The following is a 21021-nucleotide window of genomic DNA, read 5'->3' on the forward strand; positions in this document are numbered from 1 at the left end:
TTACTGCTAGTTCTATCAGTTATTTACAGTAATTGCCCACTTTGATTGTAAATTTGTCTATTTTCTCTAATAGTTCTACCAATTTCAACCTTATGTCATTTTGATTCATGTCACACGTGCTTATAAAATTAAAATTATCTTCTTGCTGAATGAACTCTTATCAGAATAAAGCAAGCCTCTTTATCCCACATAATGCTTCCTGCCTTAAACGCTGACTTTAAGACAGCCACATCAACTGTCTTTAGTATTTGCATAGAAGTTTTTCCCTAACTTCTTACATCCACCTTTAAGTATTCTGTTTTAGATGGAGTTTTTACAAGCAGCAAATAGGTGTATTTTGTGGGTTCTCTCCTCTAGGCTTGATAATCTGCCTCTTAATACAAACATTTAGTCGATTTACATTTAAGGTAATTACTGATGTATTTGGGTTTAAATTAAATCTGTATTTTGTAGTACTTTCTGTTTGTCTCACCTTTGTTATGTATGTCTCCTTTCTTGCCTTCTTTTAAATTTTTATTTTTATGACCCCAACTTTTTCCCTTCTACTAGTCTGGATGTTGTCTATTCTCTTAATGGCTACTCTAGAACAACAGTGCCCAACAGAACTTTCTGCAATGATGGAAATTATCTATACTGCTGTCTAAAACCATAGCCACTAGCTATATGCAGCAACTGAGAACTTGAAATGCGGCTAGAGCAAATGAGGAACTGATTCTTTCATTTTATTAAATTTTGATTATTAAATTGCCACATGAGGCTAGGGGCCACGATACTGGACAGCACAGCTCTAGAATTTCCCACATTCTGGATCAGCTGACTGCATTCTCATGCTGTAGTTTTAACATGATCCTCTGCCCTCATACGGCCGCAAACTAGTGGTTGAATATAGAAGCTTGATTATATTCAATTGTTTTTAGTAAAAATACATCATTGGTTGGGTTGTCTGTTTCCCACTACATCTTTTTTTTTTTTTTAAAGGTTTTATTTTTTCTTTTTCTCCCCAAAGCCCCCCGTTACATAGCCGTATATCCTTAGTTGTGGGTCCTTCCAGTTGTGCTATGTGGGACGCTGCCTCAGCGTGGCCTGATGAGCGGTGCCATGTCCGCGCCCAGGATCCTAACCGGCGAAACCCTGGGCCGCCGAAGCAGAGCGTGCGAACTTAACCACTCGGCCACGGGGCCGGCCCCTTCCCCCACTACATCTTATTAGGAGATGCATAATGTGTCATTTTCCTTTTACTGATGCTCAGAATGATCACATACGAATGAGAGAAATGAAACTATGTACACTTGCTCATATCTTTATAAAGAAACTCTGGAAAGATACTTGAATTAATAAAAAGGATTACTTATAGAATGGCAGAGTAAACTTTGCTGACTGAGGCATGGATGAGAGTGAAATTATTTTACATATACTTTTTTTAAGTTGCTTTGGTACCTAATAAAAAATAACTTTTGGTTCTCCATCTCATACTCAAGATCAAAATATCTAAATATGGAGCTCCCTCCAAGATTTTCATGCATATTAAAAACCCTATCCACTGGAAGACTGTGACGAATACAAAGATAAAAAACGTTGAGAATCACTGACTTTAGTCATGTATATATTAGGTTCTTCTCCTACAGGTTCTATTGATGGCTAAAAAATTACATACCTGGACCACATTAGTTTAATCTCTTGCAGGAATACCCTCATCAAGTGTCACTTTATAATTACACCTTTGATCCTTAATTAATAAGAAAGAGTTCCTCATTTGCTATAACACTGTTCATTGTCTTTAACAACAGTTATATGGTACTTAATTCTCCCTGTATAAGCTACTGGTTTCCACATTTTTTTGTCAGTAAAAGTTTTTCTTTGGCGCCAGCCCAGTGGTGCAGCGGTAAGTTCACACATTCCGCTTCGGCAGCCTGGGGTTTGCTGGTTTTGATACTGGGTGCGGCCATGGCACCGCTTGGCAAGCCATGCTGTGGCAGGCGTCCCACATATAAAGTAGAGGAAGATGGGCACGGCTGTTAGCTCAGAGCCAGTCTTCTTCTTCTTCAAAAAAGTTTCTCTTTAAGAATATCATACTTCCTTCTCTCTGAAAAAAGAACTACATAACTTAATTTTTCTGACCTGAGAAATCACTAGTAAATAAAACTGATAAACATAAAGCTATTCTAATTGAAGGGGTTGAGGACCAGAATTCAGCACCCTCAGGTTTCCTTCTTTTCTCCTATACCCTCTGGCCATTCACTTTTCCAAAGTACCCCAGAAAGTAATCCAAAAGCTAGCAAGCTTTAGTGAAAGTCACTTTGAAAATCAATGGTATTTTAATCTATCACAACTCTCATTTTGCTCTAAACACTAAGAAATTAAGAAGCAAATTTAATGTAATATTATGTTAGCTCTCTTTAAAAGCACATTTACTCTTTTCCTTTTTTACAGTTTTAACTTTATATTTCAAAGGGAATTATCATTATTTCCATACATGTATGTTTATATATTTCAAAACCATTATGGAAAGATGGGACACAAATAGTCTATACTCATATTCATTATTTATTCCCTTTATTCAGATGAATAATGTAAGGTAAAATGGTTTCCCTCAAAATGATTCATTTTAGTATAAAAATATAAGAGACTTTGAAAGTTAAGACAATAAATTATTTTAGGGAACAGGGAAACACTCTAAAATATGATCTACATCTATGGTTTCATCAATGTGGTTTTGAAGAAAAGAAGACAAATAATGCTACAGCGCTACTGAACACATTGGAACAGTTTACCAACTTTAAATTGTCTCATAGTTTAAATAGCTTACCTAGCACTGTATTGCCTTGATGCTAAGATTCAATCTAAGGAATAATTTAGGAAGGAAATAAATCCTATATTAAATATACACAAAGCCATTTTACATTAAATAGCAATGCACAACTTTACCAATACATTAACATACTACTTCCTTTTTTGATATTGCCCTAAGCCCAAAGATGTTGTCTGAATCTTACTTAAACACATAATTTTGACAGATGGATCTGATGTTTCAGCTTCTAAGTGACAGTCTTTCATAAGACATGAATTAGTCATGCAGACCTCTCTTAGCTTTGAAAAATTCTAAATCTATTCTAGGAATGCTGACTTAGTTTCTACAGCATTTTCTACTGTTTCTACATTCTCTGGCAGGAAATCTTCTACATTTAAAATACATAATTTTCACAGCATTATAGCAACATAGCCAATACTAGAAGGCATTTGAAATGATGATGAAGCAGCCAAATTCCACTTAAAATTTAAACGCCTGCCATGATACCAATGTAAATAATTCCAACTAAGGAGATAATTAGATGGAACAGATACCTTCACCATGGTTTTCAAGGGTAAATGAACCCATTCAAGGGGTTAGTGAGGTAACAACTTTTCATGATAATACTAGGATGTTATTTGCCTTTTCCATTTTTCTTCTTTCATCAGTGTACAGAACAGTTTTCTATAGGCTGCATGTTCTAACAGCACAGCTCTGACAGATAATGGAATGTGTTCTTGTATATCCTAATTTCTCAGTTTTAATTTTTAATACAATAAATATCAACAGATATAACTCACAAAAATCCAAGCTCTATAGGATTCTCAATTTTTTTTTCCTGCTTTTTCTCCCCAAGTCCCCCGAGTAAACAATTGTATATTTTAGTTGTGGGTCCTTCTAGTTGTGGCATGTGGGACGCCGTCTCAACATGGCCTGACAAGCAGCACCACATCCGTGCCCAGGATCCAAACCAGCGAAACCCTGGGCCAGTGAAGTGAATGAAGCACGTGAACTTAACCACTCAGCCACGGGGCCAGCCCCACTCCCAGTAATTTTTAAGAGTTTAAAGGGATATTAAGACTGAAAAGTTCTACACGATTAAGGTCACACACTTTTGAAGGCAGACTATTACCAGTATACTGCCTCATGATATTCTGCCTAGTGGTAAACAAGTTGCTTTTGACCAAGAACTGTATCTAAAGTGTGCCTTAATTTCAGAAACATTAAAAAGTAGAAAACATTTACCGTAAAAATCAAAGAAAAGTAGAATTTCCAGATTCATGAATCCTGTGTAAAATACTGTTAAACTGGATTTTGTCATCCACAAACAGAAATGAAATAAATAACACTGTATACATCATTTGCTTAAGAATTTGTTTTTTCATTTGATTCAGTTCATGCAATACCAAATGATACCATTTTTTTTTTTTTTTTAAAGATTTTATTTTTTCCTTTTTCTCCCCAAAGCACCCCCGGTACATAGTTGTATATTCTTCGTTGTTCTTCGTTGTGGGTTCTTCTAGTTGTGGCATGTGGGACGCTGCCTCAGCGTGGTCTGATGAGCAGTGCCATGTCCGCGCCCAGGATTCGAACTAACGAAACACTGGGCCGCCTGCAGCGGAGTGCGCGAACTTAACCACTCAGCCACGGGGCCAGCCCCCAAATGATACCATTTTTAACAAAAGAGAATAGGTCTAACATCAGTTTGACATCAGAAATTTTTTATCAGCAAATTAAATTTGAAAGGAAGCATGAAACGCATCTTATGATTTCATAAATAGTGGATTTTAATATTTCAAAAACTAAAACAAAGACTTTTCTTAAACACCCCAAAAGTTTGTGCAGACGATTAGTGAACTTTAAATTTCAAATAACAGGGCAAGACTGAGGAGGTCTAAACAGTAGGGAATGGAGTTGGACTTTATCAGATAAGCAAAGGAAGAACTACTAAGTGAGCTAAAGGGAAACTCAGGATAAGTAATCTATCCACATTGAATAGAACAGACTGGAAAAGGAAGAAAGCTGCAAGTAAAAAGATCACTTAAGGGGCCGGCCGGTGGTGCAGTGGTTAAGTGCACACGTTCCGCTTTGGCAGCCCAGGGTTCACTGGTTCAGATCCCAGGTGCGGACATGGAACCTCATGGCATGCCATGCTGTGGTAGGCGTCCCACACGTAAAGTAGAGGAAAATGGGCATGGATGTCAGTTTAGTCTTCCTCAGTGAAAAGAGGAGGACTGGCAGCAGTTGGCTCAGGGCTAATCTTCCTCAAAGAGAAAAAAAAAAGATCACCTAATACATGCCTGGAGCAATGAAGGTTTGCACCCTGCCTAGCATAAACTGGGGAAAAAAAAAAAAAACAGCGGTGGGGAAAAGGGAGAGGAGATTGCAATTTGAAGGAAGAAATGTACAGAACTCAATAAATATCTACATTTTAGGTGGTAGAAAGGCGAAAGATTAAGCAATTTTCAAGCTAGAAGGAGACTTGAAGACAAGTCTTAAAAGGGGAGCTGTTTTCATACGAACATAATAAATCACATTTGAGACATTTTATCAGACTCAGATGTGGAACATTCATGCAAAGACATAAAAGAAGGTAGAGATGGTGGATTCAAATTGAAGGCCATTTTCCATTGAAAGGTTTAAGAATTTATGTACTCTGCCAAAACTCAATGAAAGCATTCCTATGTGACTCAGTTCCAACTGGTTAATTCCAGGAAAATGGACTAGACCATGTTATAAACTTAAAATTTCAGCACTATGTCCAAACAACAAATGGATAATACACCCCTCCTTTACTAATTAACCATGTACTCTATAATTAAATCAATAGATTTTACCTTATAAGATGAAAACAAATTAGTATTTTCATCAATGGGTTTACTAGAACTTTATAAAGTAGCTAGAATATAAAATAAAAAGTAAATTCTACGTGAAGATACCATCTAATTAGATAATTTCAGAGAATGTTTCAACATTTTAAAACATCTCAATATTAAGTAAGCAACAATCTTAAAACAAAGGATAAATTACGTAATCCTTAAAGATTTATCACATTAAGAATTTTATGTCAGGGACCAGCCTGGTGGTGCAGCAGTTAAGAGCGTATGTTCCACTTGGGCGGCCCAGGGTTTGCTGGTTCAATCCTGGGGGCAGACATAGCAGCACTTGGCAAGCCATGCTGTGGCAGGTATCCCACATATAAAGTAGAGGAAGATGGGCATGGATGTTAGCTCAGGGCCAGTCTTCCTCAGCAAAAAGAGGAGGACTGGCAGCAGATGTTAGCTCAGGGCTAATCTTCCTCAAAAAAAAAAAAAAAAAAGAATTTTATGTCAAATAAAACACAAAATTGTTAAAAAATTCACATTGAAAAAGAATTCATCTAAACATTAGGCAGAAATGTAATCACTGTCAAATCTTCAAACAAATAAAATTAGCAGTATTTGTTACCACTAAATTGCCACCATTAAAAACCATCAGTGTTAATATTTAAATAATCCCTCATCACAAACCCTTCTAACTACATGCGTTTTGGAGTTCAGAATTTGTTGGATTTTATAAAGGTAAACAGACCATACAATATGGTAGCTGAGAATGGTAATGAAGTGCATCTATCATATGTATATTTTCTGTAAAAGTGCATATACTATATGTAAACTTGTGGAGTTTAGAGCAGTACCCTAAAATTGAGTACATTAATATTTCTTTTACAAAAATTCAGTTCACATTAGGTTTTATTAAAAAAAAGAGTTCAGTCAGTCACGTTTTCCTGATGAATCATTAAAAAACATGTAGTTGGGGATTGAGATCTTGTCCAGATGGCAGCATAAGCAGACTCTGAACTCATCTCCTTCCATGAACACAACCAGGTTACAACTATTTTTGGAAAAATTACCCCGGATTGAAAACTGAAAACTGCAAAACAAGAACCCCCACAACACGGGACAGTCCTAAGGCAGAACAGGCAGAAATTCCTGGTGGAGAGGGAAAAAAGCCACCTTGGGAGCAGCGGAGCTTCTCAGCTGGCCAGGTGGGAGCCACCCTAAGGTACACAGCCCTCCCTGAAGGAGTGAGGTCCGGAGCGGGGCCGATTCTGCGATAAGCATCCTTCAGACTCAGCCCAATTGAGACAGGGGTCTTACTGTCTGGTTTTGAGGGCTATTAACTGCAGCGAGGATACCCCTAGAAAAGCTATGAGCCAAAAGCTGAAAAGACCCAGGTCTTAAAGGGCCCACGCACAAACTCACTCATTGTAGGAACCTAAAATCATCAGAACGAAGGCTGACAGTCCTTTGGTGAAACGAGACTCACCTGGTGGGCTCTGGGGGCATCTTGGTGAGAGGAGGGAACTCTCCAGAGACTGAGACATTGGTGGGGGCCGTTGTTCTGAACTGGTCCAGGCATGCTGACACAGACCCCGGTGGGCACAACTGAGGATGATCCCTTGGCCTGTTAGCCCAGGGGTCTGCCACGCCCACTAGAGCACATATATAATCCAGTTCAGCCAGGGAAGGCAACCCACCCTGGGGACTGGCGCCACCTAACAGCAAGCCCTCAGACTACTTTTCAGCCTGCATTGACTGGGTGCCTTGATCCTCTACAGGCAGGCAAAGGTGTCTGCCTCTGTGGGACAGGGCCTGTGTGAGGACCAGGTAAACTGTGGAGGCAGTTGGTGGAGAGGTGGGGGCCTCTGCAGTGCGACGTCGGGGTACACTCCAGGGGGTTGAGAAGTTTGCACAGACCTGGCCAGTGTTGACGGTGTGTGTGCTCCTGTTTGGGGGGGAGGCTTATCAGCAGCAGCAGATTTGTGCTTCACAAATAGCCATAAAAAGGATCAGCCCTACCTTCCAAAGCCTGAAACAACTGAGTGCTCCTGTGCCCAGGGCCAGCCCCACTGAGCCACACTCCTTAGAGAAGTGACAACAACCTTGTAGGCCTGAGGCCTATCACAACTGTAAGCCTCTGAGCCTAGCAACCAGGTACACTGGGTACCAACCCAATTAAGAGTAAACCTGCAATAGGACTGTGCAGATAGACTTTGTAGCCAATGGTGCTGAGGCTCTCCAAACCGGATTGACAAACACCTGGCCAGGGAAGGAAAGAGTAGACTCCCTGGGTACCTGCAGTGGGAGCAACCCTGCCACAGCAGAAGGACATAAGTAGCCCACAAAGGGGTCACTCCTGGATCTTCTGGACTGGTGACAAGAGGGAAACACACTGCTGGGCCTCATAAGGCATCTCATACAAAAGGCCACTTCTCCAAGATCAGGAGACAGAGCCGACTCACCTAATACATAGAAATAACCACAGAGAAAGAGGCATAATGAGGAGACAAAGGAATACTTTCCAAGCAAGGGAAAAGGACAAAACACCACAAAGAGGACCAAATGAAACAGAAACAAGCAACCTACTCAACAATGACTTCAAACAAAACGTCACGAGGATGCTCACAGATATTGGGAGAAGAATGGATGAACACAGTAAGATCATCAGCAAAGAACTGGAAGATATAAAAAAAACTATCAGAAATGAAGAACACAATACTGGAAATGAAAAATTCACTAGAGGGACTCAATAGCAAAGTAGAGGATGCAGAAGAACAGATCAGCGAGCTAGATGAAAGACTAGAGGAAATCACCCAAGCAGAACAGAAAAAAGAAAAAAGAATTAGACACAATGAGAAGAGTCTAAGGGAACTCTGGGACAATTATCAAGAGCGCTAACATTCGGATTATAGGTGTCCCAGAAGAAGAGAGAAACAAAGAGGCAGACAATTTATTTGAAGAAATAATAGATAAAAATTTTCCTAACCTGAGGAAGGAAACAGACATCCAAGTTCAGGAAGCATAGAGAGCTCAAAACAAGATAAGCCCAAAGAGGCCCACACCAAGACATATTATAATTAACATGTCCAAAATTAAAGATAAAGAGAGAATCCTAAAAGCAGCAAGAGAAAGGCCACAAGTGACATACAAGGGGAAGCCCATCAGGCTATCAGCAGACTTCTCAGCTGAGACCCTACAGGCAAGAAGAGAATGGCACCACGTATTTAAAGTGCTAAAAGGAAAAAACCTACACCCAAAAATACTCTATCCATCAATGTTGTCATTCAGATTGGAAGGAGAGATAAAGAGCTTCCCAGACAAGAGAAAATTAAAGGAGTTTATCACCAAGAAACCAGTTCTACAAGAAATGCTAAAGGGACTTATTTAAGTGGGGAAGCAATTACCACAAATAGAGATTAAAAGAAAAATTCTCAAAAAAAAAAAACAACAAAAACAACCATGCAATAAAATCACTTGTAAAGGTAAAAATATACTGAACGTAGCAGATCAACTACCTGTGAAGATAATATGAAGGTTAACAGACAAATGTACTAAAATCACCTATTTCAATGATAAGAGGATAACAGATAGACACACACTAAACAAGAGACTACACGTGATTTGAAAAACATAAAATGTGGGAGGAGGGGAGTGACAAAGTAGACCTTTTAGAAAGAGGTCAAGCTAAAAGGTCTATCAACTTGATACAGACTGTTATATACACAGAATATTAAATAGGATCTTCATGGTAACCACAAATAAGAAACATATAATAAGCAAGAAAAAAAGTAAGACAAAAGAAATCAAACATATTACTAAAGATAGCCATCAAACCACAAGGGAAGAGACTAAGAGAAAAAGACAGGAACAGAGAAGAACTACTAAAACACGCAGAAAAAAAAAGTAAAAAAATGGCAATAAATACATATTTATCAATACTTACTTTAAACGTCAATGGACTAAATGCTCCAATCAAATGCCATAGGGTGGCCAATCAGATAAAAAAAACAAGACCCATGTATATGCTGCACACAAGAGACACACTTCAGACCTAAAGACACTCACAAACTGAGAGTGGAAGGATGGAAAAAGATATTCCATGCAAATGGGAAAGAAAAGAAAGCAGGGATAGCAGTACTTAGAAAAAATAGACTTTAAAACAAAAACTGTAAAAAGAGACAAAGATGGGCACTACATAATGATAAAGGGAACAATCCAACAAGAAAATATAACACTTGTAAATATCTATGCACCCAACATAGGAGCACCTAAATATATAAAGCAATTATTAACAGACATAAAAAGAGAAACAAACAGAAACACAATAATAGTGAGGGACTTTAACACTCCACTTACACCAATGGATGCATCATCCAAACACAAGATCAATAAGGAAACAGTGGCCTTAAAAGACACATTAGACCAGATGGATTTAGTAGATAAATACATAACATTCCATTCAAAAACCACAGAATACACATTCTTTTCAAATGCACATGAAACATTCTCCAGGATTCATCACATATTAGGCTACAAAACAAGTCTCAACAAATTTAAGAAGACTGAAATAATACCATGCATCTTATCTGACCAGAAAGGTATGAAACTAGATATCAACTACAAGAGGAAAACCAGAAAAGCCACAAAAGTGTGGAGATTAAACAAAATGCTAATGAATAACGATTGGGTCAATGAAGAAATCAAAGCAGAATCAAAAAACTCCTGGAGACAAATCAAAATGAAAATACAACATGCCAAAATATGTGGCATACAGCAAAAGCAGTTCTAAGAGGGAAGTTTATAGCACTTCAGGCCTACCTCAACAAAGAAGAAAAATTCCAAATAGACAATCTAAAAGCACATCCAAAGGAACTGGAAAAGAACAAGAAACAAAGCCCAAAATCAGTAGAAGGAAGGAAACAATAAAAATCAGAGCAGAAATAAACAAAATAGAGACTAAAAAAACAATAGAAAAAATTAATGAAACCAAGAGCTGGTTCTCTGAAAAGAGAAACGAAAGTGACAAACCCTCAGCTAGACTCACCAAGAAAAAGAGAGAGAAGGCTCAAATAAATAAAATCAGAAATGAAAGAGAAGAGATTACAACAGATACCTCAGAAATACAAAAGATAAGAGAATACTATGCAAAACTATATGCCAACAAATTGGATAATCTGGAAAAAATGGATAAATTCTTAGAAACACACAACCTTCCAAAACTAGACCAAGAAGAAGCAGGAAATTTGAACAGATCAATCACCAGTAAGATCATCGAAAACAGCAATCAAAAATCTCCCAAAAAATATAAGTCCAAGACCAGATGGCTTCCCCGGTGAATTCTACCAAACATTCAAAGAAGACTTAATACCTATCCTTCTGAAACTCTTCCAAAAATTGAAGAGGAGGGGAGGGTTACTAACTCATTCTACAAAGCCAACATTATCCTGATACCAAAACCAGACAAGGACAACACAAAAAAAGAAAACTACAGGCCAATATCACTGATGAACATCGATGCAAAAATCCTCAACAAAATACTAGCAAATCAAATAAAACAATACATTAAACAGATCATACAACATGATCAAGTGGTTTTCATACCAGGGATGCAGGGATGGTTCAACATCTGCAAATCAATCAACGTGATACACCACATTAACAAAATGAAGAATAAAAGTCACATGATCATCTCAACAGATGCAGAGAAAGCATTTGACAAGATACAGCATACATTTATGATAAAAACTCTAAATAAAATGTGTATAGAAGGAAAATACCTCAACATAACAAAGGTCACATATGACAAACCCACAGCAAATATGATTCTCACTGGAGAAAACCTGAAAGCTATCCCTTTAAGAACAGGAAGCAGACAAGGACGTCCACTGTCACAACACTTAGTTAGCATAGTATTGGAAGTCCTAGCCAGAGCAATCAGGCAAGAAAAAGAAATAAAAGGGATCCACATTGGAAAAGAAGTGAAATTGTCACTCTTTGCAGACGACGTGATTTTATATCTAGAAAACCCTAAAGAATCCACTAAAAAACTTTTAGAAACAATAAAGGAACACAGTCAAGTAGAGGGATATAAAATCAACATACAAAAATCGGTTGCGTTTCTACACACTAACAACGAACTAGCAGAAAGAGAAATTAAGAATACAATCCCATTTACAATTGAAGAAAAAGAATAAAATATCTGCGAATAAACTTAACCAAAGAGGTGAAAGATCTCTACACTGAAAACTATAAAACATTGTTGAAACAAATCAAAGACGACACAAAGAAATGGAAAGATATTTCATGCTCCTGGATTGTAAGAATTAACATCATTAAAATGCCCATACTTCCTAAAGCAATCTATAGATTCAATGCAGTCCCTATTTTTCAACAACATTTTTCTCAGAAATAGAACAAAGAATCCTGAAATTTATATGGAACATAACGAAAGACCCCAAATACCCAGCGTATTCCTGAGAAAAGATAACAACACTGGAGGTATCACACTCCCTGATTTCAAAATATACTACAAAGCCATAGTAACCAAAACAGCATGGTACTGGCACAAAAACAGGCACACAGATCAATGGAACAGAATCGAGAGGCCAGAAGTAAATCCACACATTTATGGACAGCTAATATTCGACAAGGGAGCCAAGAGCATACGATGGAGAAAGGAGAGTCTCTTCAATAAATGGTTTTGGGAAAACTAGACAGCCACATGCAAAAGAATGAAAGCAGACCATTCCCTTACACCATGCACAAAAATCAACTCAAAAGGGATTAAAGACTTGAATGTTAAGACCCGAAACCATGAAACTTCTAGAAGAAAACATAGGCAGTACACTCTTTGACATTGGTCTTAGCAGCATATTTTCAAGTACCATGTCTGACCGGGCAAGAAAAACTAAAGAAAAAATGAACAAATGGGACTACATCAAAATAAAAAGCTTCTGCACAGCAAAGGAAACCATCAACAAAATGGAAAGACAACCTAACTACTGGGAGAAGATATTTGCAAACCATTTATCAGGTAAGGTGTTGATATCCAAAATATACAAAGAACTCATACAGCCCAACAACAAAAAAAGCCAACAACCCAATTAAAAAATGGGCAAAGGATCTGAACAGAGATTTCTCCAAAGAAGATATATGGATGGCCAACAGGCATATGAAAAGATGCTGAACATCATTAGCAATCAGGGAAATGCAAATCAAAACTACAATGAGGTATCACCTCACTCCGGTCAGAATGGCTGTAATTAACAAGACAGGAAACAACAAATGTTGGAGAGGATGTGGAGAGAAGGGAACCCTTGTACACTGCTGGCTGGAGTGCAAACTGGTGAAGCCACTATGCAAAGCAGTATGGAGCATCCTCAGAAAATTAAGAATAGATCTACCATATGATCCAGCTATCCCACTGCTGGGTATTTATCCAAAGAACTTGAAAATGCAAAGGTATAAAGATACTTGCACCTCTATGTTCATTGCAGCATTATACACAATAGCCAAGACTTGGAAGCAACCTAGGTGCCCGTGAAGGGACAAATGGATAAAGCAGATGTGGTATTTATACACGACGGAATACTACTCAGCCATAAGAAATGGCGAAATCTGGCCATTTGAGACAACACGAATGGACCCTGAGGATATTACGCTGAGTGAAATAAGTCAGAGGGAGAAAGTCAAATATCATATGATCTCACTCATAAGTAGAAGATAAAAACAAGGAGAAACAAACACACAGCATTGGAGATTGGATTGGTGGTTACCATAAGGGAAGGGGGGAGGGCAAAAGGGGTGATTAGGCTCACATGTCAAAGGATGGACTATAATTAGTTTCTGGGTGGTGAACATGATATAATCTATACAGAATTCAAAATATATTATGATGTACATTCAAAAAAGACAAAAAATTTTAAAAAAACATGTAGTTGGTAGAGCTATTTGGGTTTCAGAATTGCAGATAAGGAATAGTATACCTATCGTTGTTTATCTGGTCAATACTGACATGGTGAACATGATATAATCTATACAGAATTCAAAATATATTATGATGTACATTCAAAAAAAACAAAAAATAAAAAAAAAACATGTAGTTGGTAGAGCTATTTGGGTTTCAGAATTGCAGATAAGGAATAGTATATCTATCGTTGTTTATCTGGCCAACACTGACATATAGTAGAAACATAAAACATTTATGGTATATGAAGTAAAAAAGTATAGGTTTCCATCTCTCAATAATTTCTGAAATATTAATGATACCTCTTTCCTGAAATTTCATTTTAGTTAAGAAGTGTCTATACCATCCTTCCTGACATAAATGTTCAAGTGTTATTTCTTATTTTTAATTATTTAGAAAATTAGTTATGTTTTGTACACATTAAAATAATTTTTCCAAGTTTTGGGAACAACTGTACACAATAAAGCAGAACATATCACCCTTCTTTAAAATCATCATTGAAGTTATTCAAAATGCTAGTATCTTAACATCAAATAATAAGGCAGAAGTGTCAAGAAAATGCTTATCTTTCATTAAGCTTTCAAAAAGAATGGAATGAATTATTACTATTTGTATCAGTTAAGACACTTTTGGCTCCAAAGAAAAAACAAAAACAGACATAAAGTAAATTTATTCTTCCATAATGAAAATTCCATAAGGGAAAATCCAACAGTGATATTTAGGCTTCAGAAAACAATTCAATCAGCCACAATTTTTTGGTTGCCTTTTCAACTGTATTAGCCTCTGTATGTCAGCTTTGCCCTCAAATGGTTTACTTTAAAAGAGGAAAATAGCTATAGCAATTCCAGACTCAGACCCACACAATACTATCCTTGGCTTCATTCTGACTGAACCTATTTGGGGCCTACACCCATCAATGTAGCCAAAGGAGTTCAATTTCCTGATTGGCTTACGAATATCATGGCCCACCCTTTTAGTCAAACCACACAACGGATAATGGATATTGGGGAATTAACCACTAAGGTACACAAGGCAACAACAACAAAAAAAAACAGATTCAAAATTAAGAGTAAATAGTAATAGCTAACTGAGATGATTAGTATGGATTAAAGCATTCAAGACACTTATAATATTCAATCGCTTATATACCATTCAATGAACACTTACCAAACACTGAAGAGTAAATGCTAGGTACTATACTAAATACGGGAAGAGGAAAGAAAATGAGTATGAGTTCGAGAGTTGAAGACATTCTTTGGACATAACTTGAAAATTGTCAAAAAGTAACATATCAAATATCTACATTTTTACTTTCAAATGCGATGACATCCCTAAGAAGGTAAGAACAGAGTTCTTATGGTAAAATGTCTTTAGTCCAATTATCCTGATAAATAAAAAATTTTATATTTTAAATTAATGTAACCAAAACATGTATCATAACATATATATGACATGTGAAAAGGCGGGAAAAAACCTCCTTTGTTTAATTTTACACAGAAACATACAATTCACACAATTTACTCGGAGATTACCTTCTTTTAAAACCAGCTAGAGGTTACAACTGCACAAGTTATGTGCCACCATAGCTACAATTTACATACTCATTTTCCTGTACCTAAGTCTTTAGGACCAATAACAATGATAAATTCAAGAGACGGGAAAAAACAGTCTATGTACTCAAATAAGACATAAAAGTCTTTCTACCTATCAGCTAACCAATTTTCCCTATGATTAATTTATCCAGGTCATACTAACCCACAAAGTAAAAATCATTCATTAAATGTTTTGCAAATAGGTCGACCAGAAATTAGCATTATCAATACTGCAAGGCCATGATATAAATTTCAGACTTAACTGAAGAATTATTCTAACGAAACTTTTAAGGGAATCAAACGTTATCAACTCAACATGAAATCTAAACAAGGAGACAGCTAAGCAGAAACCTATGGAACTAAAAATGGAAAAGGGCTTCCTTATAAACAAATCAATCATAAATCACTTCGATGTCCTAAACATGAATATTTTATTTATATTTAAGACACATAAACATAAGATCTGCAAAATAACTTTTACCAGCAAGTACACAGTTTAGAAGAGTAAAAATCTGCATTCCAAGGTCAGCTACTCCTAAGTGATCATCAATTTCTCCAAAATACAAGAAAATTGATGTGTTTGGTTGAAAGACAATATAATTTTTTTGTTCCTTTTGGGTATTGAAAAGACCTGCTAACATTTCTTTTAAATACTCACACTTTAGACAGAGTTAGCTTGAAAACAATGATGCAGTCACCATAAGCATCAAGTGAAGGTGGGTGGGTAGATGACTGGATGCACAGATGGTTAAATAAACAAATAAATGGCTCATAGATTGTGGAAGGGAAGTAAAACGAGCAAAGAGTAAATCAATTTTTGCTCTTTAATTAGCATGACAATATTATTCAAGGATGAATATTATGCAACATTCCTTCTCGACTCTCAGTTTTCCTTCCATAATACTGTCCATCTTCTAGAAAAGTTTCTCAAAAAATAGGACAGTCGTAACGTTCAACATATACACCAAGGCAAGAAGCTTCCTAAGTAATAGGACTAAAAAAAACAACTCAACATGCTAAGGGCTCACAATGTATGTATTGCAGCCTTTTCAACTTGGTCTTCCTGAATAAAAAGGGTTCAGATAGTCTTCTGTCGGTTAATCTAACTCCAATATAGATAAGCCAGAAGGTTTTCAAGCCATTTTTTAAGTCACCAACAAAATATGTGAAATTATCTGAGCACAGTCTAGTAAAAATTCTACCAATTAAGCTCATTTACTTAAGAAATCAGATAGAGATTATCACTAAAACTACAATTAATTTTAGCCTTAATTTGTTTGTATCAAATCATATATGTTCATATTGTAAAAGAATATTTTTACTACCATGGTGTGGTGGGCAGAATAATGCCATCCCAAAAATGCTCATGTCCTAATCCACAAAACCAGTAACTATGTTACATCATATGGCAAAGAAGAATTAAGGTTCAGGTGGAATTAAGGTTGTTAATTAGCACATGGGGAGATCATCCTGGATTATCTGGGTGGACCCAATATGATCACAAAGGCATTTAAAAGTGGAAGGCATGGGGCAGCCTAGCTGCATAGTGGTTAAGTTCGGCCCACTCCCCCTCAGCGGCCTGGGTTCACACCTATACCATTCATCAGCCATCCTGTGGGACCCACATACAAAATAGAGGAAGACTGGGCACAGATATTAGCTCAGGGCAAATCTTTCTAAGAAAAAAAAAGAAAAAAAAAAAGAAAAAAGGGGAAGGGGAAGCAGAAGAGTCAGAGGGACATGTGACCAGAGAAGAATGTCAGAGAGATCTAATATTGAAGGCTTTTAAGGAGGAAGAGAGCCAGAAGCCAAGGAATGTGGGCTGCTTCTGAAAGCTAGAAAAGGAAAAGAAATGGCTCTCCTCCTACATTCTCCAGAAAAAAACAAAGTTCTACCACACCTTGATTTTAACCTACTGAGACCCACGTTAGACTTGTCATCTCCAGAATAATAAAATAATCAGTTCATATTGTTTAAACCACCAAGGTTAGGTTAATTAGTTAACAGCAGTGATAGGAAATTAATGTACACGGCAATTCCTCACATGTAAGACCAAAAAAAGAATAACTGATTAACTTTTGAGACAAAGAATCCCTAAACTATTTTCAAGTTTTGATAGTTATCCTTTTAAATCATGTGCCATACATATGTACAACCAAGATTTCTAATAAATTTGCAAGTTTTAAAGTAGATATATTTGTAAGATTTTTAAAAAACAAAAACACTCACAAAAAGTCTATTTACCAGTATTTTTCATCTAACTGATCAAGCTCTTTAAAATTTATTCAGCAGTAACGAAAAGTCTAAAAGGGGAATTACATTATGATGATGCTAAACTGATCCAAGTTTCATTTAATATAGGAAATGTGAAAGTAAAAAAAAGAAATATGAATGTAAGAAAGTTTGAAAGTAACTCTAAACCTGTAGGTTCTAGGCTAAAAAAACCTCAGATTACACTGTAATAACAAATAAAAGTAAATAAAAATAAATTTGTTAAGGGCCGGCCTGGTGGCGCTGCAGTTAAGTTCACACGTTCTGCTTCTACCAGGGGTTCGCTGGTTCAGATCCCGGGTGTGGACATGGCCCCATTTGGCATGCCATACTGTGGCAGGTGTCCCGACTATAAAGGAGAGGAAGATGGGCACGGATGTTATCTCAGGGCTGGTCTTCCTCAGTAAAAAGAGGAGGACTGGCAGCAGTTAGCTCAGGGCTGATCTTCCTCAAAAAATAAATAAATAAATTTGTTAAATAAAGACTGTTAAAGGAAAACTACTAAAGGTTCACACAGTTATGGTTTAAAACAGATGTCTTTTGAGATAAAATCTGCATATGGTGAAATGCACAGATATTAAGTGCACAAAATCAATGAGCTTTTACATATGTATACACTCCTGAAACAATCAAGATACAAAAGATTTTCATCATCTGAAAAAACATTTTCATCTGAAAAAACTCCATTCTTTCCAGTCGATCCCCACCATCCCTATATATTTTTCATTTTTAAATACCTAGCTTAATGCCTTGCCTTTTACAAACATGTATGTGTAAATCCCTCTTTATATCATTTGAATTTCCACGTAAGAAAGTAATTAAGTTTAGTATTTTTAACTTTGATAACTTGACTGTCACCAATGATATTCATAATTTAAAAATATATCTCCTGATTTTCAGGTATCTACTAAAAAACACTGTTGAAAGTCTCCCCATTTTTGTTTTCAAAAACTTTTAAAATGCTAAACTATAATCCAACTAGCTTCGACATAAAAGCCAAGACGACAATTTCTTATCAGAGTAAGAGGAGAAATAAACTCAGCACATGCCTTTTACACAAAAAGTTACTGACTTGTCAAAATTTGTAGAACCATTAAGATCAGAAACTTTTAAGGAAGATTCTTTTTCCTTCTTTTCAATGAGAATAACCAACCAAAATCTTCAAAATTACCTATTCTGCTTATTTCCTATTCGAAATGCCTATTAGCAAAACAAACCTATTTTGCAATATCAAGTCAGCAGTAATACATGCTCGAGAAACCACATCACTGACTACAGTCATTAAACAGTTTAAAAAACACTCAGAAACTCCACCAAAAATATTAAAATAGGTATGTACATGTATACATAGATATTAAAATGAATATGAACTTGCAAATCCACATAAAGACAAAAAGAAAAAAAATTCCCAAGTTTGAAATTTTCAGTGAAAAATTAAATGCCCCAGGGCACCACCAACAAATTTCATGGATTAGATATTCATAAATCAACCTTGTGAAGCCTAGTCAATGTCTTGCCTCTACTCGGCCCCTTACCTCCAACCTGTCCCCCAGTGAAAATGTGCTTGGAACACGGAGCATATCCTGTCTCAATTTGTTGTACATTCCTACACTGCTGAAACAGAATATTGGCAATGTCACATGGAAGGAAAAGAAAGCAAAGAAAAGAGCACTTAAAGGTTCTGCAGGGCATTTAATATTTTAATTTACAATATTTCTTGCTTCATTTAAAATCATATAAAACCCAGGAACAGATAATTTTACAGCACTATTTACTTCTAACAAAAAAGCACAACACTATGGAAAAAACAAGCGAAAGAGAGAGAGATTAATTTCTTAGGCCCTCCAAACCGAAATTTTTTATTTTCATCGTTTCCGGTTAGAAGTCCATCCACTGCAGAAAGAGGCTGAATCGGGGCACTGTCGCTGCTACGGCCTTGGCCAACACAACACACAAGACTCCCAGGACTGACTAGAAAACCAGAGAGGTGTCTGTCTCCTTGTCTCCTTCCCCTTCAGCAACCTTAGGGAGAACTTTTCAGTCTCCGACCCCTGCACTATTAAGGCGTTTCCAAGAAAAGAGATGCTAGTGAAAGTGGCCCTCTCCTGGCACGAGTGGCCCGCCCCCTGCCCCCCACCTGTCCGCGCGGCGCCGGGCTCGCAGCCCCGCCTTTTGGTCAGGTCTCCGCGGGCGCCGAGGCGCCGCAGGGGAAGCCACGACTGACCCCCTCCCAGACAGCAGCTGAGGGGCCGGGGCGGGCGCCGGGGAGTCCCGCTCGCTGACCGCTGCCACCGGGGAAGCTACTGGGGGAAGGGGCGACCCTCGCTGGGGACGTGGGCAAACCCAACGTGAGCTCGGCAGAGGGGCGTGACCGCCAGTTGGCCGGGCTGAGCAAGGTGCCAGAGGTAGCCCCCCAAGGGGCGGCTGCGAGAGACTGGGAGCGCGGCCTGGGAGACGGAGGGGCGCTCGCTCTCTTACCGCCAGGTCCGGATTGCGGCTGTCCCTATGTGACACAGCTCGAATGACCCCCGCTCGCCAGCCCCGCCAGCAGCGTCCGCTCGCCCAGCGCTCCGACCGCACCTCGTCGCCGACCGCCACGCACAGGAACCGCTTGCCCACCAGCTCCGGCCGCGTCTCCACCGCCATCGCCGTCATTGCCGAGGTGGCCGCTGCCTCCTCCCCTGCGAGGGGACCAGCGAAACCACGCTCCTACCGGCCGCCCATGCTGAGGAGAGCGGACCGGGGGACGGCGGCGGCCCCGCGAGCGAGCGCGAACCCGGGGCGCACCAGACGCTCTGCCCAGAAGGGCAAAGCGACCTCGGTCTCTCGCAGTCAGCAACACTCCTCCTGGACGCCCCGACCTGCAGCCTCTGGCTGCAGCCCCACACACACAAAAAAACCTAACAGAAATCCCCTCACGGTCGTCGGAGCCCCAGAGACAGCCCCGGCCGCCGCCACCGCGCCGCGGCCAGTACTACTCCGCCTTCCCATCCACTGGTATAGCAGTGAGCGCCCGCGCGTCTCCTTCCGCCGGCGCGGGCGGGGGGAGGGAGCCGCGGGAGAGGGTCGGAGGAACCACCGCAGACGGAAAGTAGTGCCCCACGCTGCGGCAGCGGCTGCGGGACGAGCCAGGCTAAAAAGTAGAGGCCGGCAGGAGGGGGTATGCTCTCCTTCAGGAACACAAGAGCGTCTGACGTCCATCTCTCTACTCGTCGCTCCCTCAGAAGTGGGAGTGAGGCGACAGTGAAGTGTGCCAGTTCCACTCTGGGTCACAAAATAAACTCCCGGTTAAACACCGCATCTCCACAGCGATATTTTTAAGAACACGCTGCACCCGCCGTCTGAGTTAGCCCGAATTTTGCCTGAATTAATAGCGCTGTAGTCCCAGCAGCAAAGCACAGCAACACTTTCAACTGAAAAAGCTCACAGAACTCAGTCACTACAGAACAACAGTCCACGACTTTAAATAAAAATGAACAGAACACTGTCATGCTTTTATTCTTCCCATTTGCGGTGATACTAATTACGTGTTTGAGCTATTCAGAGATATTTACACCTCGTTACTGCTTTGCTGTAAGAACG

General features: G+C 38.7%; 1 protein-coding gene across 4 annotated transcripts in view; it reads right to left on the minus strand.

The window, feature by feature from the left end:
• JMJD1C (jumonji domain containing 1C) overlaps positions 1-21021 on the minus strand; it is a 346802-nt gene that overhangs the window by 267522 nt on the left and 58259 nt on the right. The window contains exon 1 of one of the 4 annotated variants that reach the window (XM_014833340.3): positions 19918-20877. The exons of 1 other annotated variant lie outside the window; for it this stretch is intronic. In XM_014833340.3, coding sequence (XP_014688826.1) covers positions 19918-20094 — 177 coding nt within the window. In that variant the 5' untranslated portion in view covers positions 20095-20877. Of the gene's footprint in view, positions 1-19917; positions 20878-21021 lie in introns of those variants that run through there. 2 more of the 4 variants (XM_070488619.1, XM_070488633.1) reach the window with 2 other exon arrangements.

Source organism: Equus asinus, chromosome 2, assembly GCF_041296235.1.
Source record: "Equus asinus isolate D_3611 breed Donkey chromosome 2, EquAss-T2T_v2, whole genome shotgun sequence".
NCBI classification, from domain to species: domain Eukaryota; kingdom Metazoa; phylum Chordata; class Mammalia; order Perissodactyla; family Equidae; genus Equus; species Equus asinus.